This window comes from Nomia melanderi, chromosome 2 (assembly GCF_051020985.1).
Source record: "Nomia melanderi isolate GNS246 chromosome 2, iyNomMela1, whole genome shotgun sequence".
NCBI classification, from domain to species: Eukaryota; Metazoa; Arthropoda; class Insecta; order Hymenoptera; family Halictidae; genus Nomia; species Nomia melanderi.
Genome location: NC_135000.1, coordinates 16373318 through 16391768, shown reverse-complemented (window position 1 = coordinate 16391768; position 18451 = coordinate 16373318). Strand labels below are relative to the sequence as shown.

The following is an 18451-nucleotide window of genomic DNA, read 5'->3' as shown; positions in this document are numbered from 1 at the left end:
TACAAATACCTATTTAACTCATAATAAGGTTAATATCGAAATGTAAATATTTATTCATAGTAAAATTAATATTAAAACTTTGAATACAGATATTTAATATGCTTAATATTATCTTGCTATAAATACTCTCATTCGTATTTCATTATCCTACCATTCAATCGTGTGTATTAATTGTCCATTTCTTTTTAACTTCTAGTCAGCCAGCGAGGAACGAAAATGATATTGATATAAGGTTGGGTCGCGGGCAGGTGTCGCCAAAGGGATTCAAAATGAACAATGGTAAATAAATTAGAAGTTGCTTCGAAAATATCAATTTATAACGCTCCTTTTTTATTTGTGTAACCATGTTTAATTATTCTTTACATTAATTGTGCCACTGATGAGGTATAGGGTTGCATTTATAATATTCTATAAAAGAAACAGATGATTTTATTAAAAGGTTTTCATCTTTTAGTAAACTTTCAGTTTATTCTAATAATTTGTCATGAATTTTAGGACCTCAAAACGGCGAGGTGAAATTGGCTTTTTGTCTAAGCAAAGGAACACTCGAGGTCGAGGTTATCTGTGCCAGAGATATTTGTCCGGCGGATAGAGAAGAGCCAGGTAATGTATTTCGCTTTACATATCTTCCATAATAATTGAATATAATTTTTTCCAAAATTTAATAAATTTATTCATCACTTAGTTCTATTAATTCATTGAATTCATTTAAATTTATTTATTTTTAATTTATTAATATTTCTATTTTATATAGTTCAATGAAAATATCCATATAATTTTTTCTATTGTTTTTTTTTTAAAGAGATGTAACGAAATTTTACTCATACTCTTTATAATTCTATTTCAAAATAAGACTTCAGGAGCAGTTGTTTTAGAAACTGTCTTTTGTGCAAGTGTAAACATGTTCTAATTCTAAGAACTTAATTATAATGTAATGCAGATGTGCATGACTGTGTTGAACAAATAGTTACTTCCAGTCAATTTGAATCAAAATCATTGCTTCATGAAGCTAATAACACGAGAAAATAATGTTTCACAAATATTTCAGAAGTAGTTTTTTATTTTAAAAAAAATACAAAGTGTGACGTAAATACAATATTTTGTTTCTTAATTACTACTCTAAATACTAGAATATGAAAGAAAAATAACCTATGTTTATATCATACACATATGACATTCGTGTAAAATGCTTTGTTTCATTTGTTTACTCTGATTTACTTTGATTTTAAACGTGTTAAAATTAATATAAATAACATATCACATGACACAATTGCAAGAAAGGTATGATACACAACGAGGATCATTCAAATTCGACGGTAGTCGAAAAGTTTTAAACAAAAAAAAAGGTTACCGATTTATAAAACACATAATGAATGTTCTAAAGTGTATGATTTTTATGATTTTTTCCGAATTGCGCTCAACAAAGATATAGTACTATCCATAATTCATTAGAAAAAGAGGCAAATTCTACACTTATTCTGTGTCTACGTTTACTCAGAAGCATTACAATGAATAATAAAAAAATAATATTCAATTTAGACTTGGAAGAATGAAGTGATATTTATATTTGTTAAATTTTCACTTTATTTGAAATCTTCACCATGAGTCTGACACGATATTTCTTTCTGAACTGTGATTGATCTAACTATTTTGTTATTAATAATTTATTGAAAATAAGAAAAAATTTCAGTCTTATTCTATGTCGACGCGTGCTCTCAAGTATAAACGTTGATAAAAGGGGAATAAAATGTATTTCGCACTCAAACAAATTGAATAATATTTATGTTTGTTGAATTCTATTTGAAATGTTCACCGCGAGTCTGATACGATATTGGGACATTCCCAATACTGAATCTTTCCTCTGTTACCGTATAGACACCTACGTGAAAACGTATCTGCGGGATGGCGACAGGTGGATCCAGAAACGCAAGACGCGTGTGGTACGGCACAAGAGGAACCCGGAATACCGTCAGACTATTAAGTATAACAGCTGTGACGCTCTGGAGAGAAATCTCCTGGTGATGCTGTGGGAGAAGAAGCAGGCCTTCGAAAGTAATCAGGGCTTAGGCGGGGCCGAAGTGAACCTCGACCGTCTTCCACTGACACGGCTGACCGTCGATTGGTATCCGTTGTTCCCAATCCATACACTTGGCACCCACACCGCGGACTCTCCATGATGGCTCAGGGAAAAATGGGCCCTCGAGGCCGGCGAACTCGACCTCAGGCTGAGCCTTCTGCTCAAGAACGAGGAAGAGCCTGCGATCAAAATTATCTCCTGATGGAACCCGCCACTGTTCCTTTTCAATACCGTCATTCGTCTAGGTACCTTCTCTATTCTATTTGTCGCCGTTGTTGCTGATCAACGCGAACGTACCCATTGTTTGTCCAGTTCATAACATTATGACGTGTTCGTACAGCAGAATCTTGGTCTTCGAGCGTGGCAATGTTTTTTATCGTTTGATTATTATAATTTTAATATGTTTATAAAATAATTGTTACAATTAATATAATTGAAATTTCATGTGGTCTAATTTGATTTGATTTAATTTAATTAATTCATATTCCTTCAAAATATATATATCGAGTGTAATGAACATTAAATATTGAATTAAATGAATGTAGTTCGTAGACGGGTGAGAATGTTTCTTCAGATTTAACTGAACGTTTGGGTTTGCCTTATGATTAGAAGGTTTTAATTATATTTTTGTTTTTAAATAGAAACTGTGAGAATAAATGTTGAAGTTTTTAGATTCTTCAAGTTAATACGTAAAGCTATGGAGAAATTATAAGATTGCAGTTATTGATAAATATTTGTTTAAAATTTTTGTTGTAAAGGTTATTTTCACCTTTACTGATATAACTTCTATTTTCCTTAAGCAGTCTTTGCAGTGGATGAATGCAGTTTGAAACGAGAACATTCCATAATTCGATTGAAATATGTAAATTAGACAAAACAATCAATAAAACGTTAGTGTTTTTGATATGAAAGCAAAGAAGAAAACTCAATAAAAAGAATCTCTAATAAATCTGTTAAGAACAGATTATAGTGAATAGTTTCATTTTGTTATTTGCTTTTTTCGTCACGAATTACAAAATAATCCCAAGCTTTCGACCAGCAATATATATTATTGGATTATATCACATAAAATTGCAATTACTGTAGGTGGAAACAGAAACAATAAGCTTTAATGAATGAAAATATGTACCATTTCCATTATCAACATTTTCTCAACGGAATATCTATTGCTGTTTTCTACCTTTTATAAAAATTAGCACGATTTAATTTAATTAATTCGCAGAAATTTTACAAAAATGGAAATTATCAGTCGGTATTCTGCTGGGAAAGGAACCATTAGCTCCAGTGGTACATATTTTAATTAAAAATTAAATAGAAACATACAGAATTGAATACATTAAATACGCATAACGATTATTGCTTTCAGCATACATTGCTTTCATTTCGACCTACAAAATCTGCGATCTCATTTGATATTAACTAATTAGATAGCTTAACGTGTCTATTAACAGACAATACAGTTTAACATTTTCAAATCAGGATTCTGCTGTTTCAGTACTTGTCAGACGTTCAAAATAGTCTGTCCAATTAATTAATTGCGGCATCATGCTTTAACACATGCCAAGTGACAATCAATCCTATAAACCGCTCCAATCGATAATTTATCAATACATTTATATTAGAATTGTAGTAAACAGAAGCACAAAGTTTTTACCTGGTTCCTTTTAATCTCCTTTCGTGGAAAATAAGGATGTCGATTGTTTCGATACACAACTACTTTGACGATGCCCAATTTTGCTAAAGATATATGACCGTGAAACTGGCCAATTTTATAAAATGGCACATTTCATCAATGTCAAGATCGATTTAACACCTTGAGTATTGGGCAAGCCATCAGTAAATCACATAATAGAACACTGTACGTTTCTGCAATTATATATTCTTGAAATACATTTAACCCAAGTTATAAACGCGATAATTAAAATATTACGTAAAAAGATAATCGAATTATAAATATAACCTTATAGAATATATTATACTTTACCTTTTATTTATGCTTATTTTCTGCGTCTTAAAAGAAGATAATAAGATTATAAGAAAACAATAAGAAATAAATGGCGACAATTACTTTCATTATATACACAACAATATATATAATACAGAAGCATATAATTCAGATTAATTTAGCGTAATACTCAATCTGTTACCTCGGTTATTACAATTTACCGTGGCCAAGAATAATTAACAAAAGAAAGGCAAACCAAAACAAAAGAATCCATCGACAAACTTCCACGAAAGTCTTAGCAATAAGGGTGTACCCGTTCAACGGTAAACGACACACAAAACGAAGAAGTAACTACGACGAAAGCGGCATAAGAGAGATTCTATTTTTTTCAAAGCGGAATACAATTCAGAGGAGAAGCGATGCAGCTACGTCCCGCAGAGACGATGAGGGTCCATTTTTCCCATAAATTAAGGATCGAAGGAGGCGAAGGAGAGACGATCGAAATTCACCGCGACGGCGCGAGCTCTGGTTGATCCAGCTTTGCGATTCGATCGAGTCTCGTGATAAATACGCGAACCAATTTCAATGGAAATTTTTTGATCGTTAGGGACATCTCGAGACAAAATTTTCTTTACGCCATCGACGATGAAATGTTAAGAAATACCAAAAGTGAAAAGAAACAGAAATATTATTAACCTTTTTTTCTTATATTCTCTAATTAACACTAAAAACTATCGAACAATTAAAATAACCTATTTTCAATGTGTCATACAAATTAAAACAATTTCTTGAGATTCGAAGAGTTTCCTAGTCTTGTATCTATACAAATACACAAGTTTATTTAAAAATCTTTCGCGAAAATAGCTGATTATTTAAGTACTTGCAAAATCAAAATTCTGTCAATTTGACCCATCCGGTAGTTTTAAACACTAAAACTACCAGGCAGTCAAATTAACTTTATCTAATTTTCTTGTAGAACCACTAAAAATGTATCTATTGAAATTTCGAATCATTTGTAATTCAGTTTGCGCATTACTGAATCAATCTACTTACTCAATCTACTTAACTTCCCAGGGAAGCATCGATTACCTTTTCAATAATTGTAAGAAAGGAGATTAGCAATTGGTTATTTTGACACACGTGGTAGGTTTAGTGTTAAATAAATTGAAAGAAAATTGAAAAGTAAAATAATTTTGGTGAATGTTCACATGAAGAAATAATTAAAATGGAATGTTTATTTCTAAATTTCCTTTATTATTCCATCTTTTTCACATCTGTATCCTTAATACAATAATTCTCGCAACTCGATCGTGACATCAACGAGAGGATTGTTTGAAATCGTTGACGATGGAAATTCTGGATCGAGACGACCCTTTCGATGCTTTAATTATTTAACGGTAGACAATCGTTCCGAAGCTCGCTGGCCGAGCCCAAATATGAAGAACAGTCAGTAAACGATCACCAACTACTTTACGGGCAACATGAATGACCATTGACATCTCGATGTTTAGAAGTCACGCAATTTTTGTAGCTCGTAGACTGACGAAATGATTCCTTTAACATTTACAAATTTAATATCCGACGTTTTCGATGTGAAACTATCGCGAGGGCCACTGCGAATTCTCGATACTCGAACTATCTGCAACGTAACGTGACGATTAACGAATATCATATAATATATGAAGTTTTTCACTGACCGTTTAGTCATCCGAGGATTATCTACCACCGAGTGATTCTATTCGAGACGATATTGCGGTGACCCTCAAGACGTTCAAGCGAACATTTCGTTCTTTCGCTAGAACAATTCTGATCGGGACTCCGGTGTCCTCGGATAACCCAATGCTATTAAAGGGAGAAAACACGGAGAAAAAGAAGACATGTTTGGCGAAAGAATCGAAACACGAATAAGAAATTCGTGGACGATAAATCGTTCGAAAGTATTGCGCTTACCCCGCCCGAGTTAGAAGCTGAAGCTTGTACTATCAGATATAAATTATTCAATACGTGTATATGGAGATGCACGCGCGACGATGGCATTGACGTCGCGCGCGCGGTATTATACTTTTACGAGATAATTCTATTTAATCGCGTATTAATGGTACACAGAAATCAACGATTTCGCTGACCAAATCCTAACGACGAGCAGATTTAACCTTTATCGTAATAGAATTTTCTAGTAGAGCGTCGGTGTTTCACGAATGGATGTTCTGTTTATTTTTTATAGGCTCTCAAAAGTTTGGAAAAAGTCGTTTAGCAAATGTCTTTATAATTATCTTTACTTTATGTTAATTACGAGGAATGCTCAATTAAAAATCAATGTACAGGTATGTTTTGAAACAAGATTTTGGAATATGTATTTTTATGTAATTTTGGAAAAGAGTTCCTTCAAAGAATTCATCTTACAATCATATGTTCTTTTTGTTTAAAATAACAATATTCTGGAAACTTTTTAAATCCATAGCACTATCTTGGAAAAAATGTCATTCTTGTCAGACAATAAAATCTTATATAATTCGTTTCAACATTAAAAAGTAACATAAAAATACGTATTATCGAAACATGATTTAGTAAAATTTCTCTTAAATTAGAAATTCGTTTCTATATTCAAATATTTAGTAAAATAAAATTTGTTACCATCTACGAGATCAAAACACCTTAAAAATTCAGTTCGTACGATAAAACTTCTAGTTTGATTAGACAAGTCGCTTCGATCTTGACCGCGTTATCATTCATTTGATCAATACCACTTGAAACTGAATGTTTTATTCCGCGGCGTGATGCGCTCAGGTACAACCTCAAAGAGCAATAAACGATAACAGTATGGACCATTGCCTCAGCATCTCGTACGATGAAGGTTAACATCTGATAAGGCCCCCAAGCACTAAAGATTAACTATTATCTTGGATGATGACCTTGTCCCAGCGATAATTGCGAAGTTGTTTGGATAAGAAGTGAAACCATTTAACGACAGAAGTTCTACCAGACGCGAAGACTTGTGCGGTTCATCTTTCATCGTACTTTCTCGTGACTAAATCGTTTTCTGATTCTTCGAAGCGCGCGACGTTTCAAAGAGGATATCCTGCGGCGCGTTGCGTCGCATTGAATCAATGTCCTGAAATATAAGATGCTTTATCAATCGTTTCGAAGTATAGAATCGCGATCGTTCGTGGGCAGATGAAATCCAACCACTCTTCGGTGTCTGCGAAATTTGAAAACGATTATGTACAAAGGGTGACGGTGGCCCATTAAAAAGCGACGAGTAACTAAGAGAGAGAGAGAGAGAGAGAGAGAGAGAGAGAGCGCATGCTCGTAGAGCAGAGGACTACCACGAGCATACGTGCAACAAACGCAAAATCTAATCGGCCTACAAACATATCCTAACAGTTCTTTAAGGGTACATTAGACGCGAAGAGATTTTCGACGAGAGCTCTCGAGACGAACCCATCACGGAAGTGCCACTATCGATGAACCGCTCCGTTGTCGCATTACCGAGCTAACGTCGAAAATGTCTTCGTCCAATGTTAATCGCATGGACAATCCTCTTGAACGAATGCAATCATCTAAATCCCTAGATGAAAGGTTCTTCCTTCGTAAGATGGCTAAGAGCACTGTAGGCACGGTTTTCTACTAGATTTCGAAGCGATCTACTATTAATTACTGTCGTAATCGTGGTCTTTATAGTTTCCACTTGTACTGTCGTCGGAGTTCTCCCCGCAATCGGAACTGCACTCGTCGAGAACACTTTAGACACTGGTGTCAACGAAAGAATCGACGTGAATACATTCTGGAAATGAACATTTTTTAGATTTGGATGGTCCTTTTTTGAAAAGTTTTAGTGAAGGATTTTGAGTTTCTCGGTGATGAAATTTATTAAAGCTTGGACCGTTGAACCGAAACTTTATCAGTTCTTTAGTGTGGAAGTTTGATGCTAGATAAAGATTTCTATGATCGTTTAAAGTGAATTTATTTTTTAAATGAATGACGATATTTTTATTGTTACTTCGGATTTAAATGATTGCTTATTAGTAGAAAAATAGATTATTTGGCACGTTAAGCAATGTGAAAATCTTGACCAGTTTTGCATAGAGTTTTTTTTTGTAGCAAAGAAAAGCAGGAACAATTATTAATTATTTAGTGTTAAAATCTTCGCATTGCAGTATTATCATCATAGTTACCTTATTAAACATTTTCATTCGACATCTTCTATCTTATATGTTACGATTGTTTTCAAGTAATTTAGAAGCGTCGGTCATCGGTGACTGACATGACACGTAACGTGTTAATCGAAGATGCAGATGAAGATGATATGGTATAATGTGGGTATTATTCTATGCAGATATAAATAATTTAGTCATCTCGAGTACTTTGAAATAACATATAATTCAATTATAGAGTTTGTGTTGTATCGATATAAATTCGGGGGAAGCTACACAGTGAAAAAGTCACGGACAATAATACTTATCAGTATCGGAAATTTAGTTTCTTTGGGAATTTAATGCAGTTTTCAAACCAGACTCGAATATAATGTTTAAACCTAAAATAATTTAATGTATTGTGATAAAAATCGGTTATAATAATGATAAACTAATAATATTCTATATTTTCTTCTACTCAAGTTACTTTGAAATCGAGAATTAAAATAATCAATGATTTAACTAAACATAAGGTAATTACAAATTTGGCATGACACTTTTGTCTAGGTTTCAAGTAAAACAAAGCAAAAGTAAATATTCTATGAAAATAATTGAAAATTAGACAAAAATTTATATTCTACTACAATCGGAGTATAAAATTTGTATACTATTTTATTAACATGTATACATATTTCAATATGGATACCGTTAAATTTCATAAGAATTAATCGGAAATAGTATAAAAGTAATATTTAATAGTCATGGAAAATTCTGCAAGTCGATTCTTTCATTGTGATCACCAGAGGGAGACTTGTGATCGTGTGACTCGTGAAATCTGATAGTAATAATTATGTTCAGTGTATGATGGTCGTACTTAATTTATAAAATCTTTATTTTCAAAATCATAAATCACACATTGCAGAATTTGTTAAGCTAGTCTCATCACTTACTTAAGCTTTCGAGCAAATAATGAAAGAAGACAATTCCTTTCTCTCACTGTAACATATTACTTTTCTTCTAAAAAAGTCAGCCTTTCGATGTCGAGTATGAATCAAGTCTGCCTAAATATGTGACTACTCTATCGCCTAATTAAATAATAATTATATAAATAAATATATATACATATATATAAATATATACAAAAATAATATATATATGTGTATATATATAAACATAAAAATAAATATATAAATATTATATATAAATATATATGTAAATGAATATATATTTATATATACACATAATATATAGGTATTTAAATATGAGAAAAATCTATATACATACACATATACATACATATAAAATGCGTACACATATGTATATCGTATCGAAATTGACAATCGAGATCATTGATCCAATTATGTATGCTACGAATCTTTTAGGGAGTATCTCGTAAAGCAGATAATCATACTTCGCCGAGACACGATCTCGCTTGAGGTAATCGTAGTGGTGTATAGGTATAAAATATCACTTATATAATTGTATGTATGTACCTGCGAAATGATCATACGATGTAAATGAATGTAATAGCCGGTTGCATTTGCGTGAATAGAGAGCTTAATGAGAGGCTATCGTGCTAACGTGGATAAAAAAGAGTAAATGTTATTCTTGGATCGAGATTTATCTTTCTTGAACTGAAACTCGAACGTTACCTAGATACGGAAACGATGGAAGACTATAAATTATATACGAGCAACAGCCTCTTCCCGTACATATCTGTGTTGTATGTACTCATTCTACTGTCTAAAGTCTAAATGTTAACGACAATCTCATTGAATTGGACCCACCCACAACTTTTCTACGCGCAGGTTCGAATCAGATTCAACATGGTACCCACGATCGGTAGTGTACACAGCAGTTATGTAAATATATATGTGGGTTGCTGCAAAAGTTTCGGGAAAGTATGAGAAAAAATACAAGTAAGTTTGAAATAATCCTTTTATTATTTTTCAAAAATATTCTCTTTCAACGTCGATACATTTTCCACTGTTTTGTGTGAGCACTTTCTTACCTTAACACTAAACCTACCGACACTTCATGTCTACCTAGCGTGCTCGATCAAAATAACCGGTTCTAAAAAAGCTATACTCTTTACAATTTGATATAAATAATAATTAATTTGGTTCAGGACTAAATACTAAATACAACAACTTTCGTAAAATGATAAAATAAATATATTTTTTTCATTTCAATTATAATTTTGAAAAAAGAATTAACGAAGACAACAAAAATAAAAATAAAGAACTTAGATTTATTATTTTTCAGAATTATTTTAACATTAATCGGTTTTAAAGACCATTTATAAACATTATTTATAAATAACGAAATAATATTTATCTTATTTGACATATAACATTTTACGTGAGAAATTATATACAAAAGTTTAGAATGGTTAATTTGATCGGTGTCAGTAGGTTTAGTGCTAAAATTGAGGCTTTACGAAAATGACATAAACAGCTAAATAGAATCGCTATAAATGGCGGATTCCTGAAATTTTTGCAGCAACCTACATACGTACGTACGATGAAACGTCGATAGATTAGTTAGTAATAGTTCAAATCACTTTTCGTCGAATATCTTTTGCAAATGTTTCTTTTCTGTGCCTCTGTCTTGTGATTTAGTAACTGCTGTCGTTGATGTATCATCTTATTGCGTGTAAAATGGCTGATTCTGTTAAGAAGTATATGTACTTGCATATATTTGATTTCTGTATTGCGAATAAAGATCATTAACGAAGGAAACGTTATACAAATTGAAACTGTAGTGTAGGTTCTCATGGTGTTACTTATCATCTCAATGAAATGTACATGTGCAGTGTATTTAAATAGATTAGAACTTTTAATGAATTTCAATTCGATTCGGTCATGTTCACTATATGAATAAAGTCGAATTTGATGAACAAAAATTGTAAAAAAATTAGAGAGAATACAGATTCAATTAAAGCCTTGGATTGTAACGTTGAATGTAAAATTTATTTATAAATTTTTATCGCGTACAATATTTCGATGAACATTTTCTATTCGTATCGTATCGACAGAATGTGCAGTTAATGTTCAATACGATATTAATTATTGTTAAGAATGTCGGCCATTTTACGTCGAGCAACCTAATGAATTAGTAGCAGATCTATAAAATTGATTAAACTTTCATTGTCGAAGAATAAATGTAAATCTTTGAAACATCTAATCCCTCCAGTACATGCGACTACCATGATTTACGTGTCAAGATTTCATTGGTTGGGAAGTAGATGACACAATCGGACAGAATTATGGGACTAATTACTAATAAAAATATGATACTTTAAATGTTTTGTGCGTTGGGCGAAATTATGTTACTAAGGCAATTATCATTATTTATTAATACGTGTTGCAAAAATCATGAACTTTTATTTTCGTATAAAGAAAAGCATGTAAACACTCTTATTTGTAATATGCATATTATACTTAAACTGTTCAGACTTTGAAACTTTCAATTAATAAAAATTGCTGATTCAGTTCTAATGGACTTTATATTTGATTTCTATATAAAATATAAACATTACGTGATGCAATGATTTACAACATTTTTTCATTAAAGTTAAACTTTAATTTAGTAAATCAGTAATTTATTCCAAATTTACATTTATTATTTATTTATTAGGTACATCTTTTTATCAAATCAAAAGTTTCCACTATTATGTCGATACCCAACCAACATTTCACTAAGAAGTTTCATGTTTCTGTCTGATAAACGAATTTAGTTTTTGCCAAATTCATTTACACAGTCCTAGATTAATAAAGTAAGTAGATAAACAGTTTAAAAAATCTGACTGAGTCTTCTTGCAGAGCACTTATTCCGCAAGCACGCAGTTTTACGCAGATCGTATAAATACTGCTCAATTACGGCCTAAATCATGAGAAAAAAGGTGAAGAAACGAGCGTAAAATTGTTTTCAATAAGTGCTTAGTCTCAGTGAACGAATACTTAGTCACAAGACGCAACCCTTGTAATTTCGACGTATGTAAAATCGCGCGCGTATGAAAATGACGCCATTAGCAACGATCGGTCGGTGCTACTGGCGATCGAAATTCATCAAGTAGACAGCATGTAATCGCAAAGCAGATGTAACGTGGGTAATATTTTTAATATCGAGAGATTCGGAAAATTTAGCGTTTTTATGTGATGAGAACAATGATGCCAAAGTATGGCGATAATCTTCCAGGATCTGTAGATATTCGCTAAAGGAAAAGTATTAGGAAATGTATCACCTGCGCGTTCCAAACTGAATTTTCAGCTCGGATCGATCTTCATGCTTTAAACGATCGTCGAATCTATACATCTCTCCGACCGTTGAACAACCGAATAGTTCCTACCTTGAAACGTTCTAAATCATGTCGTGAAAAAGCTTTGATCTATGTAAGTACTCGAGGATCACGATCACGTCAACATTTCAGACTGATCTTCCATCCTCGTAGCTCGGAGTATCGAATGTTGCATCTCTTTAGCATCAGATTCGAAATTACTTCAGGTTTCGCGGAAAATTGTTGAAAGGAAACTCGCTGAAAGCATTTCGATGGTGCTTAACCTCCGCTTAACGTTTTGACGGTCGTCCAATTTGGAATTGATTTGATTTAAATAATAGATTAATAGATTAATAGATTTAAAACTAATGTTTAGTGTTTCAGACACGTTGTGTCTTTATATTTGTTATTGAAAAAGTATTAACTTTAAATCTACATTTTAATTTTATTTTTATTTGAGATATAGATATCAGAGTTGAATTACAATCTTCAATTTTTAAAATTATTATAATTTTATAAGTACCATTAAAATCTTAATTTCATTTTCTAATTTACATTTATATTAAATTTTTATTTTAAAGTCCAGTTTTATAATTAAAACCAAATTTTTGACTATTTAAGAATAATATTATTTTATAAGTACTATTTCAATTTTATTCTTAATTATAATTACAATTAAAAACATGTAATGAATATACACATACTATGTCGCAAACAACCAAAATTCCAGTTTAAACACGAAATTATTATGTTCACGACCGTCAAGACGTTAACAAAAATCGTTTCGATCACAACACGACGCGCATTGAACACGTCCTTCTACGAGACTCGTGTATTTATCTACGTGAAAAGTCTTTTTTCGGATTAACCCACGCTTCACGGAGTCTGCAATAGGTACCGCTGGGTGAGGCATCTTTAAAGTAGCTGCGCAAACTTTAAATGGTGTACCGTTATATACAGAATTTCATGTGATTCCTTATGTGTTAAGTGTTGATTGTCGCACGTGTGGATTAGACTCACGATGTGCGGTAGACATAAGAGTTAACCAAGTAAACGAATACAACTTAGTGGTCACAGAATCGACGGCGATGGATCTTATTCTGTGGCGATAGTCCGTGTGTAAAGTAAGTGGATATACTTAACACTAAACGTACCGTGACCAGTCAAATGACCGGTTTTCAAATTTGAATAAAAATTCTGCTTTCGTCCATTTTACTTTATATCTTATATTGTCCGATTAATAAGTTTTTCCATTTTTCTCTTTCCTTTTGTTTTCGTTCTCACAAAGAACAGTCGTTTAAATCGTTTACCTTTATTTTATGACCGATTATTTGACCGGTTACGGTAGGAATAGGTGTATATAAAGTGCTGACACGTTTAGTGTTAAAAATAGAAGTTAATGCGGGAGTGTCTATAAGAGATTCCGTTTTGCCCGTTTCGTTACGAATTCATTTCTCTGTTCCCATCTCCGCGCTGCGAAATTGTTTGCTAACGATAGTAAAAAAATTTATCGAACCCCAGAAGCTGTAATAACTGAGCGTACATGTGTCTAGCACACAAAAGTATTTAGAAACACGCGTAAAGTGTATAATATTGTTCGATCACTCTGTTTCTTTGCTCTGATTTAAAGAATCTTTGCTATCAATTCCACGAAAACAGACATTTCAATTTGAATGAATTTAATTAACACTAGAACTACCGCGCCAGTCAAGATCAGTAGTTTCAGTTTTCTTATTTTGCAATTATTGATATCTTAAAAATATTAAATATCATAAATGATTTGGAAAATAAATAGTTTTAATTCAATACTATGATGAATACCTGAAGAAACCGATAAAAATCTATTGTTGCCATTTTCACAAGGATTACATATCAATCGTATCGAATGCTCGATAGTTCTAGTGTTAACGACGAGCGCTTTCGAATCATCCCATTCTGTAAAGTTACTCCTGATTACCTCTTCTTTCGAGTGTTTTATCTGTGGCGCGAAAATATCTTCTAGGACAGTGCATTTCAACCTTTTCATCTCTGTGGTGTCTGTTCTTATTTGTGCTGACGTGAGCAACGCGAATGGACCGTTAGATCAAGTCCACAGCGCTGTTCAATACGAATATCGATTTGCAATATTCATCGGATGGTTCTTGCAGAGTTTCTCGTTTGAAATTCAAATTTGAATGCAAAATTTCTTTATTGCCGTCGGTTTTTTAGTGATGTTAGAGAAAAGAAAATCAAGTTTTTAAATGTGGAAAAAATATCGTATCGCTGATATTAAAAATTTTTGCCGGCATTTCGAATCCTGACCCTTGAAGTACCGAGCCTTTATTGGAGTTAATATGTAATCCTTATAAAGATTGTAACAATATAGTTTTCTTCCATTTCTTCGGATATTTTTTATAGCATTTTAGTAAAAATGGTTATTTTCTAAATCATGTCGGATATTGTGTACTTTGGTAATACTAATAATTGCAAAATAAGAAGACTAAAGTCATTTTTACGGGTACGGTAGTTCTGGTGTTAAGAAAATATCTTAATTACTTATATCTTATTTTCAAATATGTTCAAATATGTCGAAATGTTTATTGTCGGTTCTTTTAAATAGTTCTTTCATTTTTCATTTTTCACTTCCAATTTTCAATGCAAGTCTAAAAATATTCGTCACAATAGTTCTGTCAATTTATAATATTGTTGAATTATATATTGCTTAGATTTTTGAATTTATATTTCTATAAAAATTAAAGATGAGGGAAAAATGGAGTTCAGATACGCACTGCGAGAAAATTTAGAAGAATCATTTATTGCAGTAATGTGGAAGGGATGCGTGAGTACTCCTGATTACAGCTTCCAGAATGTCAGGGGTTCCAAACACTCTCAGAACTTAATTCAGGTTTATGCTGCAAGTAAATAGTTTATATTAACGGTAAGAAGTTACGAAGTTTCAAATAATATAGCAATTACGAGGAAAAAATAATATTTCTGACAGTTTTATTCAAATTAAATATTACATTTTAGAACTTTGTTACCTTATCTTGAAAATAAGATACCTGCATATAGCTGAATCTTTATTTTATATAACCTGTATTTATTATCAAAAATATGTTTCTTTATAAAGCAAATGTTATAACTTCATAAGAACATAATTTAAAGAGAAAATAAAAAAGGAAAAATTGAAATTAAAATTAAAATTAACTTTCTGTACATTAAAGCTGTCTTATCGTTTATGCTACTTTATAGTAAACAAAGAAATATTTCTAAAAATAAAAGTTTATCATATTCGCTTTAATTATTCGATAACTTCAAAAAGTATGTTGACGCAAATCTGAATCGAGTTTGAGTACCCCAACAATTTTGTCATCTTATATATCAGTATATAAGATACTTTTGAGTTTTTCTCCTCACCCTGTTCTAACTCTGTCGAGTGTACAATCTCAACCTTGAATGTACTGCACATGCATTCTTAGACTATAGATCTATCGAATGTTACACGGAAAGATATATAGTACAATTTTATGGAAAGAGGCCGTAAGAAAGATTCTAATAACAAGTTATACGTGCATAAGTTTATCAATGTTGCAAAATCCACTGTAATTCCAGAGTTTATCAGAAAAAAGTCGCGAAGATCTCGAAAGAGAGTACGTTGAATATCAGGAATTTTATCAATGTTGATAGCAAAATTTCGAGTTTATTAAACACGCAATAATTCAAAGTATGAGAATTCCCGTCTGTGAATTTCTCAATTTTAATCAATTTACTCCCTTCACGCGCAACAATTCAATCTTCTTAGAGGATGGTCAGTCTCGAATGGCAATGAAAGTGATTGCAAGATGAAAACACGTATTATATTTGTAAGCAGAAATATTCTAAGGGAAAAGTCTAACTGAACAGCCAATATTTTCGTGTTGGCGGGTATTATGTGTGTACGGTTGGAAGTCACTGTTCTAGGAACAAAAAAACAAGAAAAATGAAAGAAACGAATGGCGAATCTTCAACGACTGTGATCAGGTGTGACAGCGAAATGCAGACGATTATAAGTTACACGGGAGCCGTGTGTGATGTCGTGTAAAGTGTGTTTCAACGAGAGATTGTTAAGTCGCTCATAATTTATTATCGTAACGATGAGATCTAACGACTTGTAGTGTGTATGGGCGCAAGATAAACGCGTCTTGCGAGTTTTTCGAATTTTTCGCCCGTTTCCTCGTCTCGAGGAACTTTGTGGATTTGTGTACCCTATTCGTAATCCCGCTGGCCTATTCCCTTAAAAAGAGAAATGTATAAACGGATATTGTACAAATACAGACATGAAAAAAAATGCAGTTTAATTACACCGAACATTCTACATAAGGGTATGTTTATAGCAGAAATAAACAAGGCGTTAGAAAAATTCTAGATCATGACCGATCGTGATCTAATCATATTGGAATCATAATATTTTATTATGCAGTAGTTTATAAGGTAAAGGCACCAATAGTTGACCAGTTAAGAAAAATTTTCTGTGTGCATAATAGTAAACACCTGCTCCTTTATTAAATAGAGAGACTATGCGTGAACATGCTATTTGAACTTCTTACATTATGTAACAAACTGAAGTTTTTTGAAGTAGTCATATTATCCAAAGTTTATAGACGTTTTAGAAAATTCAATACTTGTGCCAGAAGTTGGCTACCCTATAAAACGAAAGAACTGGTAATTGACCATGTTGGGCGTTCACAGCAGCGTCCTTACTTGGAGCTGATTAAATGAGACCGCTTGCTTCTTCGTTAGTGGACTGTATTTTTCGTGTGTACAAATATGTCTGAACACTAAGACGCGCTTGTTTGATGTGTTTCGTGCGATCGTTTTGAGTTGTCTGTTTCGCTGGCGATCTGCGAGTCAGATCGTCAGCTCCGAAATTTAAGAAAACACTCTGATTGGTTATCGCCAAAATTGACAAGTCCCAATCAGGGGCTTTCGAAACGAATTGTCTCCACCGTCGCTGCGCCCTTGGCGCGCCTAGTCTAACGAGGGTGGGGTGCTACCTAAGACATGCAGAGACTATGTTTTTAGCTTGGATACAAATTTTTTCCAGGCAAACCCCAGGTACCGAGTGTCCTTAGGATACCATTTGGTCGCCCTTCAGAAATATGCATTTACAACCCGTCGCTGGCTGCCACATGCGGGTGAAAGGAAAGTTTTGGAATTTAATTTCAAAAGGCCAATGAGTATTGCCGCGATGTGCCGTTAAAATATTAAACAATAAGAGCCGTTTTTTGCCCCGTGCTATAAAGAGCTTAAGTCTCTGCATGTGTCGCCTCTATCAAGCCGTGACGGCTCAACAGACCATATGTTAGTTAGCGGGTGACCACTTGTAGTAAAACTAAAAACACTAAAGGTGATTACTTTAATATTGTATATTTACAACGATTATGACAAATTGCAATTAAAAATTGCAAAAATTGCAATTGTTTACGATAAACAATTCAAGGCGGGTAAAAATGTTTCGGAGTTGGGTCGGTAAATGCAGCAGCATTTCTATCGTGCCTTTATCGAAAGATTATTACTTTTAAAAACCATATTTTTTACATTTTCCTGAAAAATGGTCAATTACTGATACCAGGTCAATTACTGGTGATTTTATCTTATACAAAAATGGAGACATTATGTATTGAAATAAGTTCATGCAAGTTTCATATAGATTTACTATTATTTCAATTCCCATCATTGTTCAAATATTTGCGTTTTAATCTTTTTTATTCGGTTTTATAAAGCATTATTTAGTTTTATGGAGAAAGTTGCCTCAATATCAGTTTAGTAATAGTTTTTATGAATAGAAATAAATGGTGTTCGGTTGGTGAAAGAACTAAAGATGGTGGCAAACAGGTTCAAGTGTCTCAATTAAACTCTTGAATGTTTGTTATTCAAACTTTTTCTGTGGTCTTGCATCACTTGCAGAAACAGATTTTTTGAATCGGTCTGGTATAATCCAACTTTTTTATATCACAAGGTAAGACGCAAATTCAATTATTTATTTGTAGTACAACAAG

General features: G+C 32.6%; 1 protein-coding gene across 4 annotated transcripts in view; it reads left to right on the top strand.

Moving 5' to 3' along the window:
- Fife (regulating synaptic membrane exocytosis protein fife) overlaps nucleotides 1-16734 on the top strand; it is a 210823-nt gene extending 194089 nt beyond the window's left edge. For 3 of the 4 annotated variants that reach the window (XM_076374246.1, XM_076374247.1, XM_076374245.1), the window contains 3 exons: nucleotides 197-279; nucleotides 496-603; nucleotides 1876-16734. In XM_076374246.1, coding sequence (XP_076230361.1) covers nucleotides 197-279; nucleotides 496-603; nucleotides 1876-2177 — 493 coding nt within the window. In that variant the 3' untranslated portion in view covers nucleotides 2178-16734. Of the gene's footprint in view, nucleotides 1-196; nucleotides 280-495; nucleotides 604-1875 lie in introns of those variants that run through there. The other variant, XR_013001417.1, reaches the window with a different exon arrangement.
- Nucleotides 16735-18451: the final 1717 nt, after the last annotated feature.